At 49.3% G+C, this 17,843-nt stretch overlaps 1 protein-coding gene across 4 annotated transcripts in view; it reads left to right on the top strand.

Annotated features, from left to right (window-relative positions):
• The first annotated feature begins 12,120 nt into the window (after positions 1 to 12,120).
• TEAD4 (TEA domain transcription factor 4) overlaps positions 12,121 to 17,843 on the top strand; it is a 64,062-nt gene continuing 58,339 nt past the window's right edge. The window contains exon 1 of one of the 4 annotated variants that reach the window (XM_045071691.1): positions 12,121 to 13,527. In XM_045071691.1, coding sequence (XP_044927626.1) covers positions 13,452 to 13,527 — 76 coding nt within the window. In that variant the 5' untranslated portion in view covers positions 12,121 to 13,451. The remainder of the gene's footprint in view (positions 13,528 to 17,843) is intronic. The other 3 variants (XM_045071689.1, XM_045071692.1, XM_045071690.1) reach the window with 3 other exon arrangements.

Here is a 17,843-nt window from a genome sequence, read left to right as displayed (position 1 = left end):
AGGGGTGCCAGAGACCCTAAGAAAGGATCACGGGTGCTGACGCTAGGGAACTGGAGAGGGCAGATTCCGAGTATGTCTTTGGTGGGGGATTCTGGAATGCCAGGAGTGCACAGAGTGGGAGAGTACTCACACCACATGCTTAATGGCTGCTTCCTTCCAGTCTGTAGCCTGTTTTAATTTTCCCCATGTGAACCTCAGCTAGAGGCTTGCCAAGGACTGGCCAGGTCCTGTCCCACCCCTCAGACACATTTCTTGACCACTTGGTCGTTTTGCCTTCTCTCCCCACTTTGATTGCCTAGTTGTCATAGTCGATATATGTTCCTTAAAAGTCTCACAGACTCTTATCTGCAAAAAGCCAGGGATCCCCGCAGTAAATGAAGGATTTGCCATTGGTCCTCAGAATTTAGGGAAGCCTTTATTAAACCACACATGGATTCGTGGTGCCACCTACCAACCTAGGATGAGCATTACAAGTGCATTAAAATGAAAAGCGCAGTTTCTGTAAATCAGAGAAGTCACAAAGGGCTCAGGGACTTCAACAACTGGACCAGGTTATATTTACAAAGCACCCTTGTGCTTCGGTGTGACTCTCCTGAAGGTCCTAGAATAGTAATGTTTCTGGAGTTTGGAAGCCAGTAGAGGTATTCCAGGTAAAATGCCGGCATTTGGCATAGGATTATGGCAAATACCAATATCACTTTTATTAACATCCTTTTAAAATGGAGCAACCTGGGTGCCTGGGTGGCTCAGTCGTTAAGCATCTGCCTTTGGCTCAGGTCATGATCCAGGGTCCTGGGCTCGAGCCCCACATGGGCTCCCTAATCAGCGGGAAGCCTGCTCCTCCCTCTCCACTCCCCATGCTTATGTTCCCTCTCTCGCTATGTCTCTCTGTGTCAAATAAATAAGATCTTTTTTAAAAAAATGGAGCAACACGTTTTGGGTGACATTTTTATCCCTTCAGTTATAGAAAATGGTTTATATGCACTCATAAAGAAATTCTAGATGGTTTTCCAGGGGCTATGAGAGGAAAGAAAAACAGAATAGTTTAACTGGGAAACTAAACATTCGGGTTCTAGTCTCAGCCCTGACCCTACCTCACATTCCTTACTTTGTACCCATCTCTCTATTTCTACATGAAGGAGCAGCCTAGGTAAAAAAATGCCCCTGCTGTTATGGAAACTTTGGAAATATTTCAAATGTGAAATGGGCCTCCATGATTTTTTCTGGCTCTGCTTAGTCTTTTGGTCCATCAGGCCCAAGCTCCTTTCATGAGGTTCTAGAGCTATGGCCCAAGAGTCTGGAGGGCAAGAAAAGAGAGAAGGCCCCAGGAAGGGCAAAGCTGGTGGGGGCCAAGGTGGGAGTGGGAGTTGGAGTGTTCCTGGTCTATTATCACCATTTATTACACATTTTAGTTTAATATGGTGGTTCTCAAGCCTCAGAGTTTTAACAACTAGTTAGGTACTATCTACCCAGATTTTGTCCCTTATTATGATTTCCAAAGATTCAAAAAGGATCCAGTGGTTCTTTTTTGTAATCTCGGGGCAGGAAGGCTAAAGAGGAAGAATGACCTGAGAGGAGAGTGGCAGGCAGAGGAGGGCTAGGAATTAGATTGAAATTTTAAAAACAGGGCAAATATGTAATTTCTAGGGTATAAATGCACATCAGGACACACTATATCCGTATAGAAATTTGACCTTAAAAAATATGTCCTTTCTTTGCCTTGAGTCAATTTTATGCTATTCTGTATCAGGTATACAGAGATACAAATTCTAAATATTAATAATTTCATATGGTCTAAAAGAAATTTTAGGGGCGCCTGGGTGGCTCAGTTAGCTAAGTGTCTGCCTTCGGCTCAGGTAATGATCTTGGGATCCTGGGATCGAGCCCCACATCGGGCTCTCTGCTCAGTGTGGCATCCACTCTCCTTCCGGTTCTCCCTCTCTCTCAAATAAATAAATAAAACCTTAAAAAAAAAAAACCTTTAAAAAACTACAATAAAAGCCTATTCCCATATCTGTCTCCTTCTTTTTCCTTGCCCTCTTCTCCTCCTGTAGTTAACTCTTTTTAGTTTCTTTCTAGTGTTTCATTATGCAGAAATAAATGCATTTGTAATTCCCCAAACTTTGTGCACAAAATATATATAGCATACTATGTACTCAGTCCGGTAGCTTGCTTACTATACCCGGAGATAATCCCCTCTCAGTAAACGCAGGCTTTCCTCATCCTTGTTTAGGCGCCACAGTACTTCACCATAGTGTTTTTTTTTTTTTTTTTTTTTTTTTTTAAAGATTTTATTTATTTATTTGACAGAGAGAAATCACAAGTAGATGGAGAGGCAGGCAGAGAGAGAGAGAGGGAAGCAGGCTCTCCGCTGAGCAGAGAGCCCGATGCGGGACTCGATCCCAGGACTCTGAGATCATGACCTGAGCCGAAGGCAGCGGCTTAACCCACTGAGCCACCCAGGCGCCCCACCATAGTGTTTTTTAACTAATCTCCTCTGTATGGATAATTTGCGCATTAAGAAATTTTATCAGGGAAGAAGGGGGAAAAGAAATTCTATCAGTGTCTTTTGAATATATGCAATGTTCCGGGGACCGTGTTACCTATTTTATTTTATTTATTTATTTATTTTTAAAAAAGATTTTATTTATTTATTTGACAGAGAGAAATCACAAGTAGGCAGAGAGGCAGGCAGAGAGAGAGGAAGGGAAGCAGGCCCCCCCGCCGAGCAGGGACCCCCGATGCAGGACTCCATCCCAGGACCCTGAGATCATGACCTGAGCCAAAGGCAGCAGCTTAACCCACTGAGCCACCCAGGCGCCCGTGTTACCTATTTTAATCCTCTTCTTTTTCCTTCTTCATACTCAGTGACTGCCACAATGTGACACCTTTACGCTGGGCACTCCCATGGCCCTGAATCCTTCCCTTGGCTCTGCAAGTGTTTCCCCCCTCCCCACCCACCCTGGCCGCTGAGCGGCTCCCAGAGGATGGTCCTCCGCTGAGGCTGCAACGTCCAACGTCCAACACCGTAAGGCTGCAACGTCCAACACCGTAGCCACTAGTTGTGTGCAGTTGTTTACATTTAAATCAAAATAAAATTCCATTCTTCTGTCTGGCTAGCTGTGTTTCAAGTTCTCAGTAGCCACATGTGGCTAGTGTCTACCGCACTGGACAGCGCAGATAAAGAACGTTCCACGTGGAAGTTGTTCCTTGCCCAGCTCCCTCATTTGACTGTTAGTCTCTCCAGGGGCAGGGATGGGGATTTTTCTCTGTTTCTCCTTTGTGCCTCCCTAGCACAGTGCCAAGGACATCATCTGTGTTCAATGAATGCGGAGTGGGAAGATGAGTGACGAGGATGCTGGGCTCATGGTCTAAGTGTACCCAAGGTTATAATCGGCATGTGCCTGAGCTGTCATTTGAACCCAGACCGTCTACATTAATTTTCAAATGATTGCCTCAATAGCTACTGATAATAACACTTGTAACTGAATTAGAGTGGAGAAAGCTTTTCCTTCCTTTTGATTTTTTTTTTTCCTGGAAGTCTTAGATAACTGATCCTAAAGATCCCCCGGGAACCTCAGAGAAACTCTCACGTGAGAACTGGGTGGGGAAGGCCCCAACCTCCGGCCTCTGGAAAGCAATGGTTTGTCTTGTTTTGGGCTGTAAATACACTGCGTGAGTTTGCAAGGGCCGGGCTGGCATAGCAAACTACCACGGACTGGGTGGCGTAAACGGAAGTTGACTTCTCACAGTTTGCGGGGCTAGAAGACAGAGATCAAGGGGCTGGCATGTTTGGTCTCTCCTGAGGCCTCTGTGCTTGGCTTGCAGATGGCGGCCTTCTTCCTGTGTCTGCACATGGCCCCCCTCTGTGGTGGCCTGTGTCCTTCCTGACCTCTCTCCTTATAAGGGCATGGGTCAACTGAGATGTGAGCCCACCCTAAAGACCCCCTTTTAACTTAATCACCTCTGTAAAGACATTATCTCCAGATCCACTCCTACTCCAAAGTACTGAGGATGAGGACTTCAACGTGTGAATTTGGGGGAGACACAATTCAGTCCCTTGCCTCTCCGGTTCCCTAAATAGACCTCGAGTCCATCCTTCCACATTTTTCTTTGATAAAGAGATAACAGAACTTATATTCTGCTTATCAAATTACAGGCTACTTTCATTCAATAGAGAAAGAAAGATGGCAAACACCTTTGGTAAAGGTCTGCTTTGTTCTTCAGAACACAAGATGCACTTTGGTTGATATGGAGTGAGAAGTCTTCTTACGGAAAAGCAAACAGAAGTATGAAGAGGTTGAAAAAGGAGAAGGAGGGGCGCCTGGGTGGCTCAGTGGGTTGGGCCTCTGCCTTTGGCTGGGGTCATGATCTCAGGGTCCTGGGATGGAGTCCTACATCGGGCTCTCTGCTTGGCGGGGAGCCTGCTTCCTCTTCTCTCTCTCTGCCTGCCTCTCTGTCTACTTGTGGTCTCTCTCTGTCAAATAAATAAATAAAATCTTTAAAAAAAAAAAAAAGGAGAAGGAACTCAAGTTCCAGGGACCCCAACCACAAGAGGAGTCAGGCGCATTAACAGCGTTGCAGGTGGGCCGGGGGGCTGGCTCCGGAGATATTTGAAAAGAGTATAGGTGCCTTTTACCTAGCAGCCAGGGAGCCATCTTCTCCTTGTCACTGTGTTCTTAGGCCATCAAATCCAGTTGTGGGTGGTTTTTTAAAAAAGGTGTGACGAAATTAGGGAAAGGTTCTAGTCACATTATTTCCCCCCTCCCCACCATAAAAGTACCAGTTTGTTGCCTATAGAAGGCATTAGACTGAAATACAAAAGACTAAAGAAGGAAATAATAACCCCCGAAAGGAAGGTAACATTGTATATCAACTCTACTTCAGCAAAAAAAATAGTGAAAATGAGAGGGCGCCTGGGTGGTCAGTCTGTGAGCTTCTAACTCTTGGTTTCCAATCAAGTAATGATCTCAGGGTGGGGAGACTGAACCCTGAGTCTGGCTCTGAGCTTAGTGGGGCAGTCTGCTTGAGAATCTCTTTCCCTCTCTCTCCCCCCTAATGCTCCCCCTTTTTGCTTGGGCACACATTTTCTCTCTCTGATACATAAAATCTTTTTAAAAAAGGAATGAAAATCAGGGCACCTGGGTGGCTCAGTGGGTTAAAGCCTCTGTCTTAGGCTCAGGTCATGGTCTCAGGGTCCTGGGATGGAGCCCCACATTGGGCTCTCTGCTCAGCAGGGGGCCTGCTTCCCTTCCTCTCTCTCTGCCTACTTATGATCTCTGTCAAATAAAAAATAAATAAAATATTTTAAAAAAAGAATGAAAATGAGAAAATAAAAAATCCAATTAATCTTCAACCTGTCAGAGATAATCACTCTTTTTAGAGTATTTTTACTTCCCAATTTATTTATTTATTTATTTATTTTTAAAACGATTTTATTTATTTATTTGACAGAGAAAGACACAGCGAGAGAGAGAGCACAAGCAGGGGGACTAGGAGAGGGAAAGCGGGCTCCATCCCAGGACACTGGAATCATGACCTGAGCCAAAGGCAGATGCTTAATGCTTAACGACCGAGCAACCCAGGCACCCTCGATTTATTTTTCAAAAACAGGATTATCCCACAAACTGCTCTTAGAATCTGTATTTCCATTTATATCGTGAACAATGTCTACTTTGTTTCTGGTTTACTTTGAAAAGTCTTGTTATTAATAACTGAAAAGAATTCCATCACATAGATGTGGTTGAACTTGTTTAAAACATATAATTTGTTTAACCACGACCATGCAGTTTCGAAAAAAAAAATGTATTAAAGGAGTGGAAATAATACCAAACGACATCTGATAAAAATAATATAAATTTTTACTGTAATTTTGGAGTGTAGACAACTCAAATACCCTCGACACATGAAGCCCAGCTATGACGGCAGCCCTGCCCTCCTCCTGCACCATTCAGCATGAACCCTGGGTGAGATACAGTTGTAGGACAGGGTGGCGTGGTCTGGTTCACTAAGAAGTGAGGTGAGTTGTGGATTATAAGGTGTCATTTGAGGGGAGCCATATGTATCTCTTCCAGCTTGATTCAGACAGATGCAATACTTCCACCAGCAAATTCATTCCTGAGGGTCACTGAAACCTTAAGAAAGGTTTTACCCTAGTAGGGGCAGGGCATGTGTATTAAGATCAGTCAGTCTTGAAACTTCACAGTTTCCAAGTCTGAGAACTTTAGCCAAAGGAACCACGACAGCCTAGGAAATGAGATTCCTGAAGGTGTAGGACTTTCTAGAAGCCTGTAAGGGTATGGACCAGGAGACCAAGCTTCTGAAGGCACAGTATTCTAACCTGGATCATTTAGGATCTCAGAGACTTAAGATTTGGAGAGAGGAAGCCAGTCTGACCTCTGGATTTCCTCTCGCCAATCTGGGCTAGCCGTGACACTCCAAGGTTGCTTTATCGTCTCCCGTTTGGACTCTGCCTTGCCTTCCTCAAAACCTCTGAACCTTGGCTGAACTCAGCTCCCAACTAACCTGTTTCTCCTGGTATTTGAATTTTTACCTCCGTGAATGGCACCACCAATCGTTCAGCTGTGAAAGCTTAGTGAGTTTGGTTTCCTCTCTCACCCTCACAGACAACCTAGTTACCAATTCTTGTTGATTTTTGCCTGTGGACTCTTTCTGAGACCCTTTCCCTCACGGTCAAGCTCAGGAGCACAGCCTGAGCTTAGGGCACCCTGACTCTCCAATCCACCGACACCATGGCCAGAGGGGTCTTCTAACACTCCTACCTATTATGCCACACCTGCGTCAAAATGGCATTCCCAATGCCCAAACTATTGAGCACAGGATTCAATGGTCCCCACAACCTGGCACCCACTTATTGCAATCTATTCTTCCAGCTCACCAGTTTACAAGACTTTTCCTGAACACCCTGTGTGTACGCACTGCTCTATTTTTGTGGCTCTTCTGCCCTCTTAAGTTCTTGTTTATCCTTCAAGAGCTGGCAAATGTCGCCTCTGTAACTGGGAATTCGTTGTTCTTTCCCTCAGGTTCCCTTTGAGCTCAGTATGACTGTCCTCACACCTAGACTGCGAACTTCTTGAGGGTGGGGACCTATCCCTTGCACTTAGCTTGGTGCTCAAAGTCAAAGAGACACTCAGCAAATAATTATTGCATTAGATAGCCAGTGTTTACAGTCTGTACTTCCTTAGGTGCCTATATACTGCCCTGCAGTCTTTTCATGTATGTGAGGTGTGACCGAGCCCTGATGTGACTCATTATTGACTAAACATACCAGAATTTATGTAATCAAACCTGAGCTGCTTCCTTCAAAATATTCACCTTATGAGATGGGATCCTTCATCCAGCGATGCTGTCATCCCTCCAAACACCTTTGGAGCACTTCTCTCTTGGAAACAATTTTGGCATCTATAGTACTTTCTTTTCAATCTCCTCTGTGGTGGTTTTTTTGGTTTCCTATTTATTCAGCATTGATTAAGTGCTTATCTTTCCCGGGCACCAAGCTGGTGGGGGTGAAAGATAAGATTAATCAGACACTGACTCTGTCTTCAAAGAAGTTTCTGTTCGCTTACGGAGATAAGATCTGGACTACCAACGAGATGCAAGGTGAAGTGATAATGTTCCCTCAGGGTTGGATCTGATTTTTGGAAAAAGCCAAAAGTCTTTTGGTTTCAGCCTCCCAGCAAAGAGAAAGACAGAGAAGTCTGCGATAACACGCTGCTTTGAGCCAAAGTGTTCTCAGCACTTCTGAGAAGGAGCCCAGCGAGTTTCCAGCACCCCTCTGCCCAACCAGACTAAACTGACTGGCACGTTCGTTTCAAACCCAGATCCCCACCTGTGGCAATGCTCTTCTACGTACGGATTGTTCCCAGCTAAAGCTAAGCTCTTTGAGGTCTTATTTTCATTTTTGTTTTCACAGCATCTGGGTGACACCCAATATATGTCGGATAAATAGTCATTGAGTTACTGAGCCCAAGAGGTGTCTCCCCGTGCCACACGGACTTCACACCGAGGGTCCTCTCCCCATGAGTTTTACACTCGTGGTAGAGACAGACGATAACGACCGAAAGGACCAACGCCGGGGAGGGCACGCGTGGGGGGCACGGGCGGCGGATCTGGGACCAGAGCCCGGGAGTTCCTGCTTCCTGGTTCCCCGGAGCGAGTGTCCTTCGGTGGGAGCCGCGGGGAAGGGAGCAGCCCTTCCTGCGCGCTGGGCGCCCGCCCCTTCCCCGGCCTCCCAGGGACTTGTGCGGAGCGGCGGCGGCCGGGACGCCGAGCGTGGCAGGGCCACTCACAGGAGCCCCCCCCCTCCCGCAACCCGGTTATGAGGAAGGCTTTCAGCTCCTGGGAAAGGCAGTCGGAGACTGGGCCAGGACAGGCCGGAACCCGGAGGCTCCGGGACGAGGAAGAGAGTCGCGGCCGGGGGATCCAAGGGAAAGTCCGGGCGCCGGGGAGCGGCGGAGGCAGCGTCCAAGCCGAGGGGTCCGAGCCGCCCCGCCGCCATCCTGCAGCCCCGCCGCGCGCGCGCCTCCCCTCCCCCGCCGGCCCCGCCCCCGCCCCCGCCTGGCCGCCCCCTCCCCCTGCCGCCCCGTCTCCTCCCCGAGGGGCCCGGGGCAGGGCAGCCCCTCCCTCCGGCTCCCTCCCTCCCTCAGCGAAGCGCATCTCATTCCAGCCCTCATTCCGCACATTCCGGGCGTCCTCCTTTCAAACTCCAGGCCAGGGGGCGGGCAGGGCCCGAGCTCCCGGCTCCCGCCGCCCGCGGCCGCGTCCCCCAGGTGAGTGGCGCCCGCCCCGCCGCGCGCGCCGCCCCCCCGCAGCGCGCCGGCCCCAGGGCCGCGTGCGCCGCCGCTCTTTTCTTCCCCCGTCGCCCTTCCCGCCCCGGACCTCTCGGCCCGGCCGGCGCCCCCGCTGCCCTCCCTTCCGCCGCTGGCTCCCGAGCTGCCTTCCTCTAGCCGGTTGACTCACTCCTCCAGGAATAGGGAGCTCCCGTGCTTTCCCGTCAGTCCCATTCTGGGAAAACTCCTCCCTCGGCGCGCTCCGCTCCGTTCCGTTCCGCTCCGCTCGGCTTGGCGTGCCAGCCCCCGGCGGGAGGGCTCCGGCCGCCCGCCCGCTCTCCCTTCTCCCCGCCGGGCCGGTGGTCCCCCGAGCCGCCGCGGGGCTCGGCGCGCTGCCCTCTGTCGTCCCGCAGTGCCGTCGCCGCCCCCGGCAGCTCAGCGGAGCCGCGGCGACGAGTTGGCGCGCGCGGGGGACCCCGCGGAGCAGGCTTAGCGCCTCGGCCCCACCTTCCCACACCCTGGGACTGGTAAGGCTGTGGCGCGGGCGCTCGAGGACCTGGCCGGAGGGCTGGCATCGGGCGGGGCGTGGGGAGCTCGCCCGGCACGTGGAGGCGGCGCGGACCTCGGGCTGGGGCCGGCCCGAGGGTGGTGGACGAGAGGGGCTTCGCGCGAGGGGGGTGCCGGAAGCCGAAGGCCCCCAGCACCCCTGCCTCGTTTCTGCCGGGCCCTTTTCTGACTTGGGAGAGCGAGTCCTGAAGGTAGTGGGTGGGCTGGTGTGAATGCCGAGGCTTTCTTTGCGCAAGTGGAGGAAAGCCCTCCGGAGGGTCCCCTGCTCCCCGGGGCTGGAGAATCCTGTTGTACTCCACGGTGGGGACCAGCCCGAGGGAGGAGAGCTCCCAGACCCTGCGCGCGCCTTTCCCAGGGACACAGGCTCCCTGCAATTGTGTGGAAAGGGGATTCCGGTCACACACAGTGGCTGTCTGATGCGTTCATGCGACCGCCCGACTGTCCCCTCTCCCGAGCTTTGGGTGTATGTGACGGTGCCAGTAGGCGTATTTGTTTGTGTTGAACGTGAGTGTGTTTCCACTCGAGAAGAGTGCTGTCTGAAAGTCTGAGTGTCTCTAAGTTCCTGTGCAGTGCCACGTCTGTATGTACGTGTATTTCTCTGGAGGATGTTGGTTCTGCAGGACTGTTTTTCCTGCCTGCATGACCATGGGCAAGAGACCGTGTCTCTGTCGCATGTGTACAGGGATAATTGCACTGTGGTTGCTGGAGTGTGTGGTCCCCAGGCTCCATTCGCCCTGGACTGGACAGAGCTGGAAGGAAGCCGTTCACACCTGCCTTCTCCAGGCAGCTGTCTTTCTGAGGGCAAGTGGGTTCTGTTCTTGCCTGAAACAATCCAGAGAGCAAGGTGGGAGAAGACTAAAGGAAACTGAGATCTTTGTCTAGCGGTGATGGGATGGGCTGTTGATAGAAGTGGAGATGTTTCCGGAACTGTCTTGAATCTTGAGAGGTGTGTGGCCAGCGCTTTTCAAGTTGGCCCTGAGGACAAAGAGAATGGGTGTATACCAGCCTGAACTTTTTTTCTGCTGGTCCACTGTCCTTGGAGCTAGCTACCCAGCAGTCAAATGAGAGAATCCTAATTCTTTACACTTTGCGGTGGGAAGGAAAGGGAGGAACTGTGCGCATGCTTTAGTGCCCGGCAGGGGAGGGAAGGGAAGGGCTGCCTCTCGTTTGTTAGTGGACCTGCGGGAAGACACTTCTGCGTGTCTTTGGTGTCCCCATCTCTTCCTTTCTGTTTTGCTTTTCTGTTGTTGTTGTTCTTTCTCCATTTGGTTTTTTTTTTTTTTTTTTTTAAATCATTTGAAATTAGAGGCAGAAACTGGGCAGGGAGGGAGTCTGTCCGGCTCTCTGGCTGTCCCGAAGATTGGCAGAAGTGACATAGTATGTGATGGTGTTGGTAGGGGGGCACTGGCAGATGGGGTACAGAGTTCTTTCTTCATTCCCACAACAAGGTGATGGGTAATGTCGAGGACTCTTGGAAGGAAGAAACACAACACTCTCAGAGGGGTGGTGGCTGCTAGCTGCTCCTTCATGCTCCCCCCCACCAGCCAGGGGGGCGGTGCAGATGATTCAGTGAGAGTCACCTCACCTGCTTAGACCAGGTGTGCACCTAGAGCTTTGAAGGCATCGGGTCTCAGGGCAGCATTGATGGGATAGAAAAGATACAGATTTGGGGCTGGACATACTGGGGTGCAAATCCCAACAGTCAGTTGACAGTTGTTAAGGCCCTCAGGCTAGTTTCCTGATGAGTAATATGGGAGGGGGGTAATTAATATCCATCTCAAGCATTTGTTGTGAAAATTGGGTGTTTGCCAACTACCCAGCATACTGTATGTCCCATTCTAGACTCGGTAGCCGGTATTTCCTAAGCATATTTCGGCATGGAACCTCTTTTTTTCCTAAGAACTTCTCTGAACACTCTTTGACAAACCCTGACCTGTTCATTTGTTTTTACTTAGCAAACAGGAATTGAGCCTTTGCCATAGGCCAGACCCTGTCTGATATTCTTCATCCTTAGGAACCAGGGTAGCTGGTAGCCCAGGTGGAGGTGGAGGCAGGGCTTTGTCCTGGGGAGCACAGGGTCTGCAACTCCTTTGCTCTAACTCCAGTTTTGCCTTGTCCCCCCAGGGTGAACCTGTTGAATGTTATTGGACAATCTGATGTTAGCATCTAACTCCCTCATTTTAAAAGACAAGGAAACTCCTGGGTGGCTCAGGCAGTTAAGTATCTGCCTTGGGCTCAGGTCATGATCCCGGGGTCCTGGGATGGAGTCCTGCTTCTCCCTCTGCCTGCCGCTCCCCCTGCTTGTGCGTGCTTGCTCTCTCTCTCTCTCTCTCTCACTCTGACAAATAAATAAAAATCTTTGAAGACAGGGAAACTAGCAGGTCAGTAACTTGCTTAAGATAGCACAACCAGTGAATGACAGAACTGGGACTAGAGTCCATTCTGTTCTCACTTCACATTCTGTCTTCTCTGTGGATCCTAATGCTCAGACCCCCCCACCCAGGCCCCCTGCCAGCCCCCTTCATCTGATAGGTGTGGGGGCTGGAGCTGTCTGGCTTGGTCTCCCGTCTTGTGGCTCAGATGGGAGGCAGAAATACTCCCTTTTGTCTCAGCAGAAAGCACAGAACTATAGAATCTGAGAATGCCGACTTGGGAAGGGGTCCTCTGGGGATACTTAAATGCACCCTCCGTTTGCCTCACTGGTTTGTACGTTACTTGGCCAGGTGGAGAAGGGTTTCCCTATCTTTCTAGATCTCCCGGGATGCAAATGTCGCAACCTCCCTCGACTTCCATTCTGGAGTCTTGCACTGGTGACCGGCACAGAGCGGTACCTGTTGCCTAATCAGCGGCTCCTCTCCTCCTCAGTGCAAGTGGAGGACAGGGGTCACCAGCTTTGCTTCATGGCCTTTCCTGTAGTTGAGGTCAGTCTGGGGGCAGTGGGAAATTCAGGGCTTGTGAGGGTGGCTTTACCTTGCTTGTCTGGCTTTGCCCCCCATGACCCTTTGTTGGCAGGGGTTGGGAAGACAGCTCCCTTTTAAAGCTCTGAAATTGGAGCTGAACAGCTGCTCTCTGGTGCCCCCCTCCTTCCCCCCCAGGGGTTTAGCCAGCTCAGGGGCCCAGGTGGAGGTGGGGGCAGGGCTTTGTCCCTGGGCAGTGCGGTCTCCAACTCTGTGTTCTAATTCCAGCTTTGCCGTGACCTCTTCTGAAATGACAGTTCTCCCCTTGCTTTCGGTTTTTCTATTTAGATATTAAGGGGATTCTAATCACCTCCTGGGTGATAGGGTCCTGGAGCCTTCAGCTGATAGCAACTGGATCTTTGGGAACATTTCCACTGGAACTCCAGTCCCTAAGATGGGTGCCCACATCCTCCTGTCTTTAACACAGGCAGGCCTCTGGAAAGGCAGGAGGACCGGCCCGCTCCATCACTGTGCTGAGGGTGGGCGGGCCCCCATGGGTGGGGACCTGGCTTCCTTTGACCCAAACTTCACGGGAACAATAGACTTCAGAGGAGTCACCAGAGGCAGGAAATGGGAGCTGTGCTAAGGCAGGGTGACCCTCCTGTGAGATGAGATTGCATATCCGGCCCCGAAAGGAAAGGCAGGGTGTTGGGGGCAGTGCAAAGGGCACTGGGGAGGGCTGATGACACATAGGGTGGGCCTCTCCTTCCCAGGGGGGCCTTTACTTAGAGTGAAACCAGAGCTGCTTAGAGCCCAGTATTTGGCAGAGCGGTCTGCTTTATGCCTTACCAGCAAAGGTACTGTGGTGTTTGCCAGCGTCCGCGTATACCAGGCTCACTCCTGCCAGAACCACGAAGTCCCCTGCCCTTCAAGCCCTTGAGAGGTCTTCGTGAATTGTCCTGGCTAGGATAAAAGGCTAGTTTTGTTTCTTTCTGGCTGATCTCCGTCTTGGCTTTGAGCCTTGAGTAATAGTTGCCGAGGGAGGCAATTTGTTCAGTAGGCAGAGCTCTGGGTAGGGAGGCGACAGGCCTGGGTCAGCTGGACAAGAACGTAAAGGGATTTTTTTTTTTTTTTTTTTTAAGCTACAGTCAGAGCACAAGATAACCAGGACAGGCAGGGGGAGATTCCTGCTTGAAGCATGTGGTGGATGATTCTGGGAGGCAGAGCACACTTCTGTTGCCTTTCTCTCTGTGAAGGAAGAGCGAGCAGACTTGGTGAGAGGGCTCAGGAGAAGGAGTGGGCTTTGGGAGAAGGGAGACACTGCACCAACTTGCCTTTTGTGAGTCCCGGTGGCTGGGTTCTTACACATCAGGTTTGGGGGTCCTGCTAGCCACCGCAGGCATTAAGCAGAGACTCCCTCTAGGATCTGGGGAGGAGCCAGGGGCACAATGATAACTGCTGTTACCATTTTTCCTTTATGTGGGCAAGAACTGGAAATGGCAGGCTGGTAAGCTTCTTATTGACGAAGGGACTCCAAAATGGCATTGAGAGAACTGCTCACCGACACGGTCACCCCACCAAGTCTTGGAAACGTCATCTAGTTGAGGTTGGCGGAATGCTTAGAAAGGACATGGAGTCTCGTGATTTTTCTTGGGTCCAAGAGAAATGAATAGGTTTGGGCTGCTGCAGCAGTGATGTGCATTTATAGCTGGTGGAAGGGCCACGCTGGCTGCTCATATTGAGCTCATGTTGCCGTTGTGGGGGGGTGAGGGGGGAGGTGGAGGTCTCCAGTGATAGGCCATGAGGCTCTCATTTTGGCTTTGTCCTCGGTCAGTTCTGTGGGTGTCTAGGACAGCAAGCAAGCAAGCAAGGAGGACGGAACCAATCATCTTAATTGTCTAAATGCTGAGATTAAGCAGAAACAGGAGATGAAAAACCATTTTTTTCTGTTAAGATTAATATATGCTCATTGTAGAAAAATTTGTAAATTAAAGAAGGAAAAAAGGTACGTAATGCCACAACTCAAGGATGAGCATGGTTAATATTTTGGCATATATCCCTCCAAATTTGTGTTTATGCAAATAAATTGATATATATTATATAATTGGAATGCTATTCTATCCTGTTTTTTTCTTCCTGAATACTATATAGTAAGTAATATCCCGTATCATAAAAAGTAATTTAAAGGCATAATTATAAGGATCTGGATAATATTACCTTATATGAATACACGTTAATTTCTTTAACTGCACACTACCAAACTTTTTTTTTTAAGAATTGAATTGCTTTTTAATTTTTAAATTTTTAAATTTTTTTAAGTATATGCAGGGGGCGTGGCAAAGGGAGAGGGAGAAACAGGCTCCGCAGTGAGCAGGGAACCCCATTTGGGGCTCAATCCCAGGAACCTGAGATCATGACCTGAACCAAAGGTGAACGTTTAACCAACTGAGCCATGCAGGCACCCCCCCTCCCCGCTTTTTAAAAAGATCTTATTTATTTATACGGCAGCGCACAAACGGGTAGCAGCAGGCAGAGAGAGAAGTGGGCTCCTCGCTGAAAAAGGAGCCTGATGCAGGACTTGATCCCAGGATCCTGAGATCATGATCTGAGCCAAAGGGGAACGCTTAACTGACTGAACCATCCAGGCATCCCATATTAAATGTTTTTGTAAGTTGTGTTCAATTTTTAGCCATTAAAAAATTACTTGACATTGAGTAATGTTAAATCTGTATAGTTCTCTCAAAAAGATTTAAATATAAAATCGTGCATTTAAGTATGTACAGAATAGGAACTTACTATCAATTCTTGGGGAGAAAAACTTGGGACTTTGGCTGATGAAGGAAGGGGAAGGGAAACGAGCATTTATTAAGTGCATATCAGGTGCCAGTTCTAGACATTTCTGCCTGTATCACTGTGTTTAATTTTCATGGCAGCCCCGTGAGATAGGGTTTGCTGGTTTGATTTTGTTTTGTTTTTTAACCTCTACAGAAGAGGAGGAAAATTACACAGAGATTAATTCTGGGGTTGGAGTTTGAACCCAGGTCAAACCGACTCTTCCGACTGCCCTGTTAAACCCGGGGCCTGTGTGGGCCAGTGGGGTGGCGGGGTCTGCGTCAAGAACCCTAGTCTGGGAAACTCTGGTGTGCTCTGGCCACATTGGAAGTCACGTCTGGTTTTGGGGGTGAGTACATCCTGACCTGTTAAGTACTGAGCTTGTGGATACTGTCAGTGTCTTAGTAGAGGGGCGATGGGGGGGGGGTGGAACCTGGAACCTGTCCTGCCCTCAGGGTGCTGTCATATCTCAGGGCCAGAGGGAAGGCCCTCCTTGCAGCAAGGCTGTTCAGGTCTGTATGACCGTTTCACTCCGTGGCACAGCATGGCCCACATGGGAATTCATGATTCAGGATGATATGCATAGAGCTTGCTGTAGCTGCTTTGGAGGAGAGGTTTCCCTAGTGGGTAGGAAATAGTGCCTCAAGGGCTTCTGCTGCCTCCATGTGGCCCTGGGCAGCAGGTGGGGCTTGCCCTAGGCTATGAGGGAGGGATTTTCCCACCTTGTGCTTTTGGGATTCCTGCTGGGAGGAGGTAAAGATAAACTAACAGGAGCTGGAGGCAAGGCTAGAGACTGTGGGGTGGGTAGTGGCCGTGTCTGAGGAGTTGGAGGAGACTCTGGCTTGGGTAGCTGTGGGAGCTCCTGCCTGGCTCCCATCACGCACCAGCTGAATGAGCAGGTGTGAGGCTGGGTCAGGGGAAGGTGGGTAGTGGCCACAAGCACACACTCCAGAGCCATACTGCCTAGTAGAAATATAGTGTAGGGGCGCCTGGATGGCTTGGAAGGTTGAGCATCTGCTTTGGCTCCGGTCATGATCTCCAGGTCTTGGAATCAAGTCCTGAGTCGGACTGCTGGTTTAGTGGGGTGTTTTCTTCTCCCTCTCCCACTGCCTCTCCCCCTTCTCATGCTTTATCTGTCTCAGATGAATAAATAAAATCTTCAGAAAAAGGAGAAAAGGGGCGCTTGGGTGGCTCAGTGGGTTAAGCTTCTGCCTTTGGCTCAGGTCATGATCCCAGCGTCCTAGGATTGAGCCCCACATCGGGCTCTCTGCTCAGCAGGGAGCCTGCTTCCCTTCCCCCTCTCTACCTGCCTCTCTGCCTACTTGTGATCTCTCTCTCAAATAAATAAATAAAATCTTAAAAAAAAAAAAAGGAAAAAAGAAATATAATGTAAGCCAGATAAGTAATTTTAAGTTCTCTAGGAGCCACTTTTAAGAAGTAAAAGGAGGGACGCCTGGGTGCTTCAGTCATTTAAGCAACTGCCTTTGGCAGGTCATGATTGCAAGGTCCTGGGATCAAGCCCCTGCTCAGCAGAGAGCCTGCTTCTCCCTCTTACTCTGCTGCTCCCCATGCTTGTGCTCGCTCACACTCTCTCTGGTAAGTAAATAAATAAAATCTTTTAAAAAAATGCTCCCCACTATTAAAAATAAATGGGTTCCACACTTTAAAATAATTAAAAAATGTAAAAAGAAGGGATGCCTGGGTGGCTTAGTCTGTTAAGCATCTGCCCTCAGCTGAGGTCATGATCCCAGGGTCTTGGGATGGAGTCCTGCTTCTCCCTCTGCCTGCCACTCCCCCTGCTAGTGCTCTCTCTCTCTCTCTCTCTCTCTGTCAACTAAAGAAAGAAAATCTTAAAAAAAAAAAAAAAGAAATTGGTAAAATGAATTTTTTTTTAAAGATTTTATTTATTTATTTGACAGAGAGATCACAAGTAGATGGAGAGGCAGGCAGAGAGAGAGAGAGGGAGGGAAGCAGGCTCCCCGCTGAGCAGAGAGCCCGATGCGGGACTCCATCCCAGGACCCTGAGATCATGACCTGAGCCGAAGGCTTAACCCACTGAGCCACCCAGGCACCCCAGTAAAATGAATTTTGATAACATATCAAACAACTGTCTTAAATATTATAGTTTAAATATGCTATTGATAGTAAAAAAAAATTAATGAGATAGTTTGTATTTTTTTTGTACAAAGTGTTGGGAATCAGGTGTGCGTTTTACACTTAACAACATATCTCAGTTTGGACCAGCTGCTTTTCAAGGGCTCAGTGACCATATGTGGGTGGTGGCAGGTGTTTGGGCAGCACAGATTTACAGCCAGCCTGCCTGGGTTTGAATCCCTTTTCTGCCAGTTATCAAGCTATGGGGCCTTGGGCAAGTTCTCATCGGCACTGTGTCTTACTCTCCCCCTCTGCCAGTATTATTATAGAACCAACTTCATATGGTTAATGTGAAGATTAAATTAGCTAATATTTGCAATAAGCTTAGTTTTTTAACCTGGCACATACTAAACACTATCTGTGTAAGTGTCCATCAAATAAATGACCCATAAATGGTCCTTAATCTCTTGACAGGCTAAGTTTGTAAGAGGAAGAGGCCAGGGATATGCTGGGAAGAAAGTCCTGGAGTGTCCCTGTGTTAGGTAGGCCATGCCTCTAGCCCGTAGTTCTATGTAATGAAATTGCCTTCAGATCAGATGGGCCTAATCTACTGTTGCTGAAAAGGAGGCCTGCCTTCTGGAAGTGAGAAGAAATGTCAGCATCC

The sequence above is a fragment of the Mustela putorius genome, unplaced genomic scaffold (genome assembly GCF_011764305.1).
Source record: "Mustela putorius furo isolate JIRA1106 unplaced genomic scaffold, ASM1176430v1.1 tig00003988_pilon_pilon_pilon, whole genome shotgun sequence".
Lineage (NCBI taxonomy): Eukaryota > Metazoa > Chordata > Mammalia > Carnivora > Mustelidae > Mustela > Mustela putorius.
Note: the sequence above shows the minus strand (reverse complement) of the source record. Positions and strands in the feature narration are given on the sequence as shown.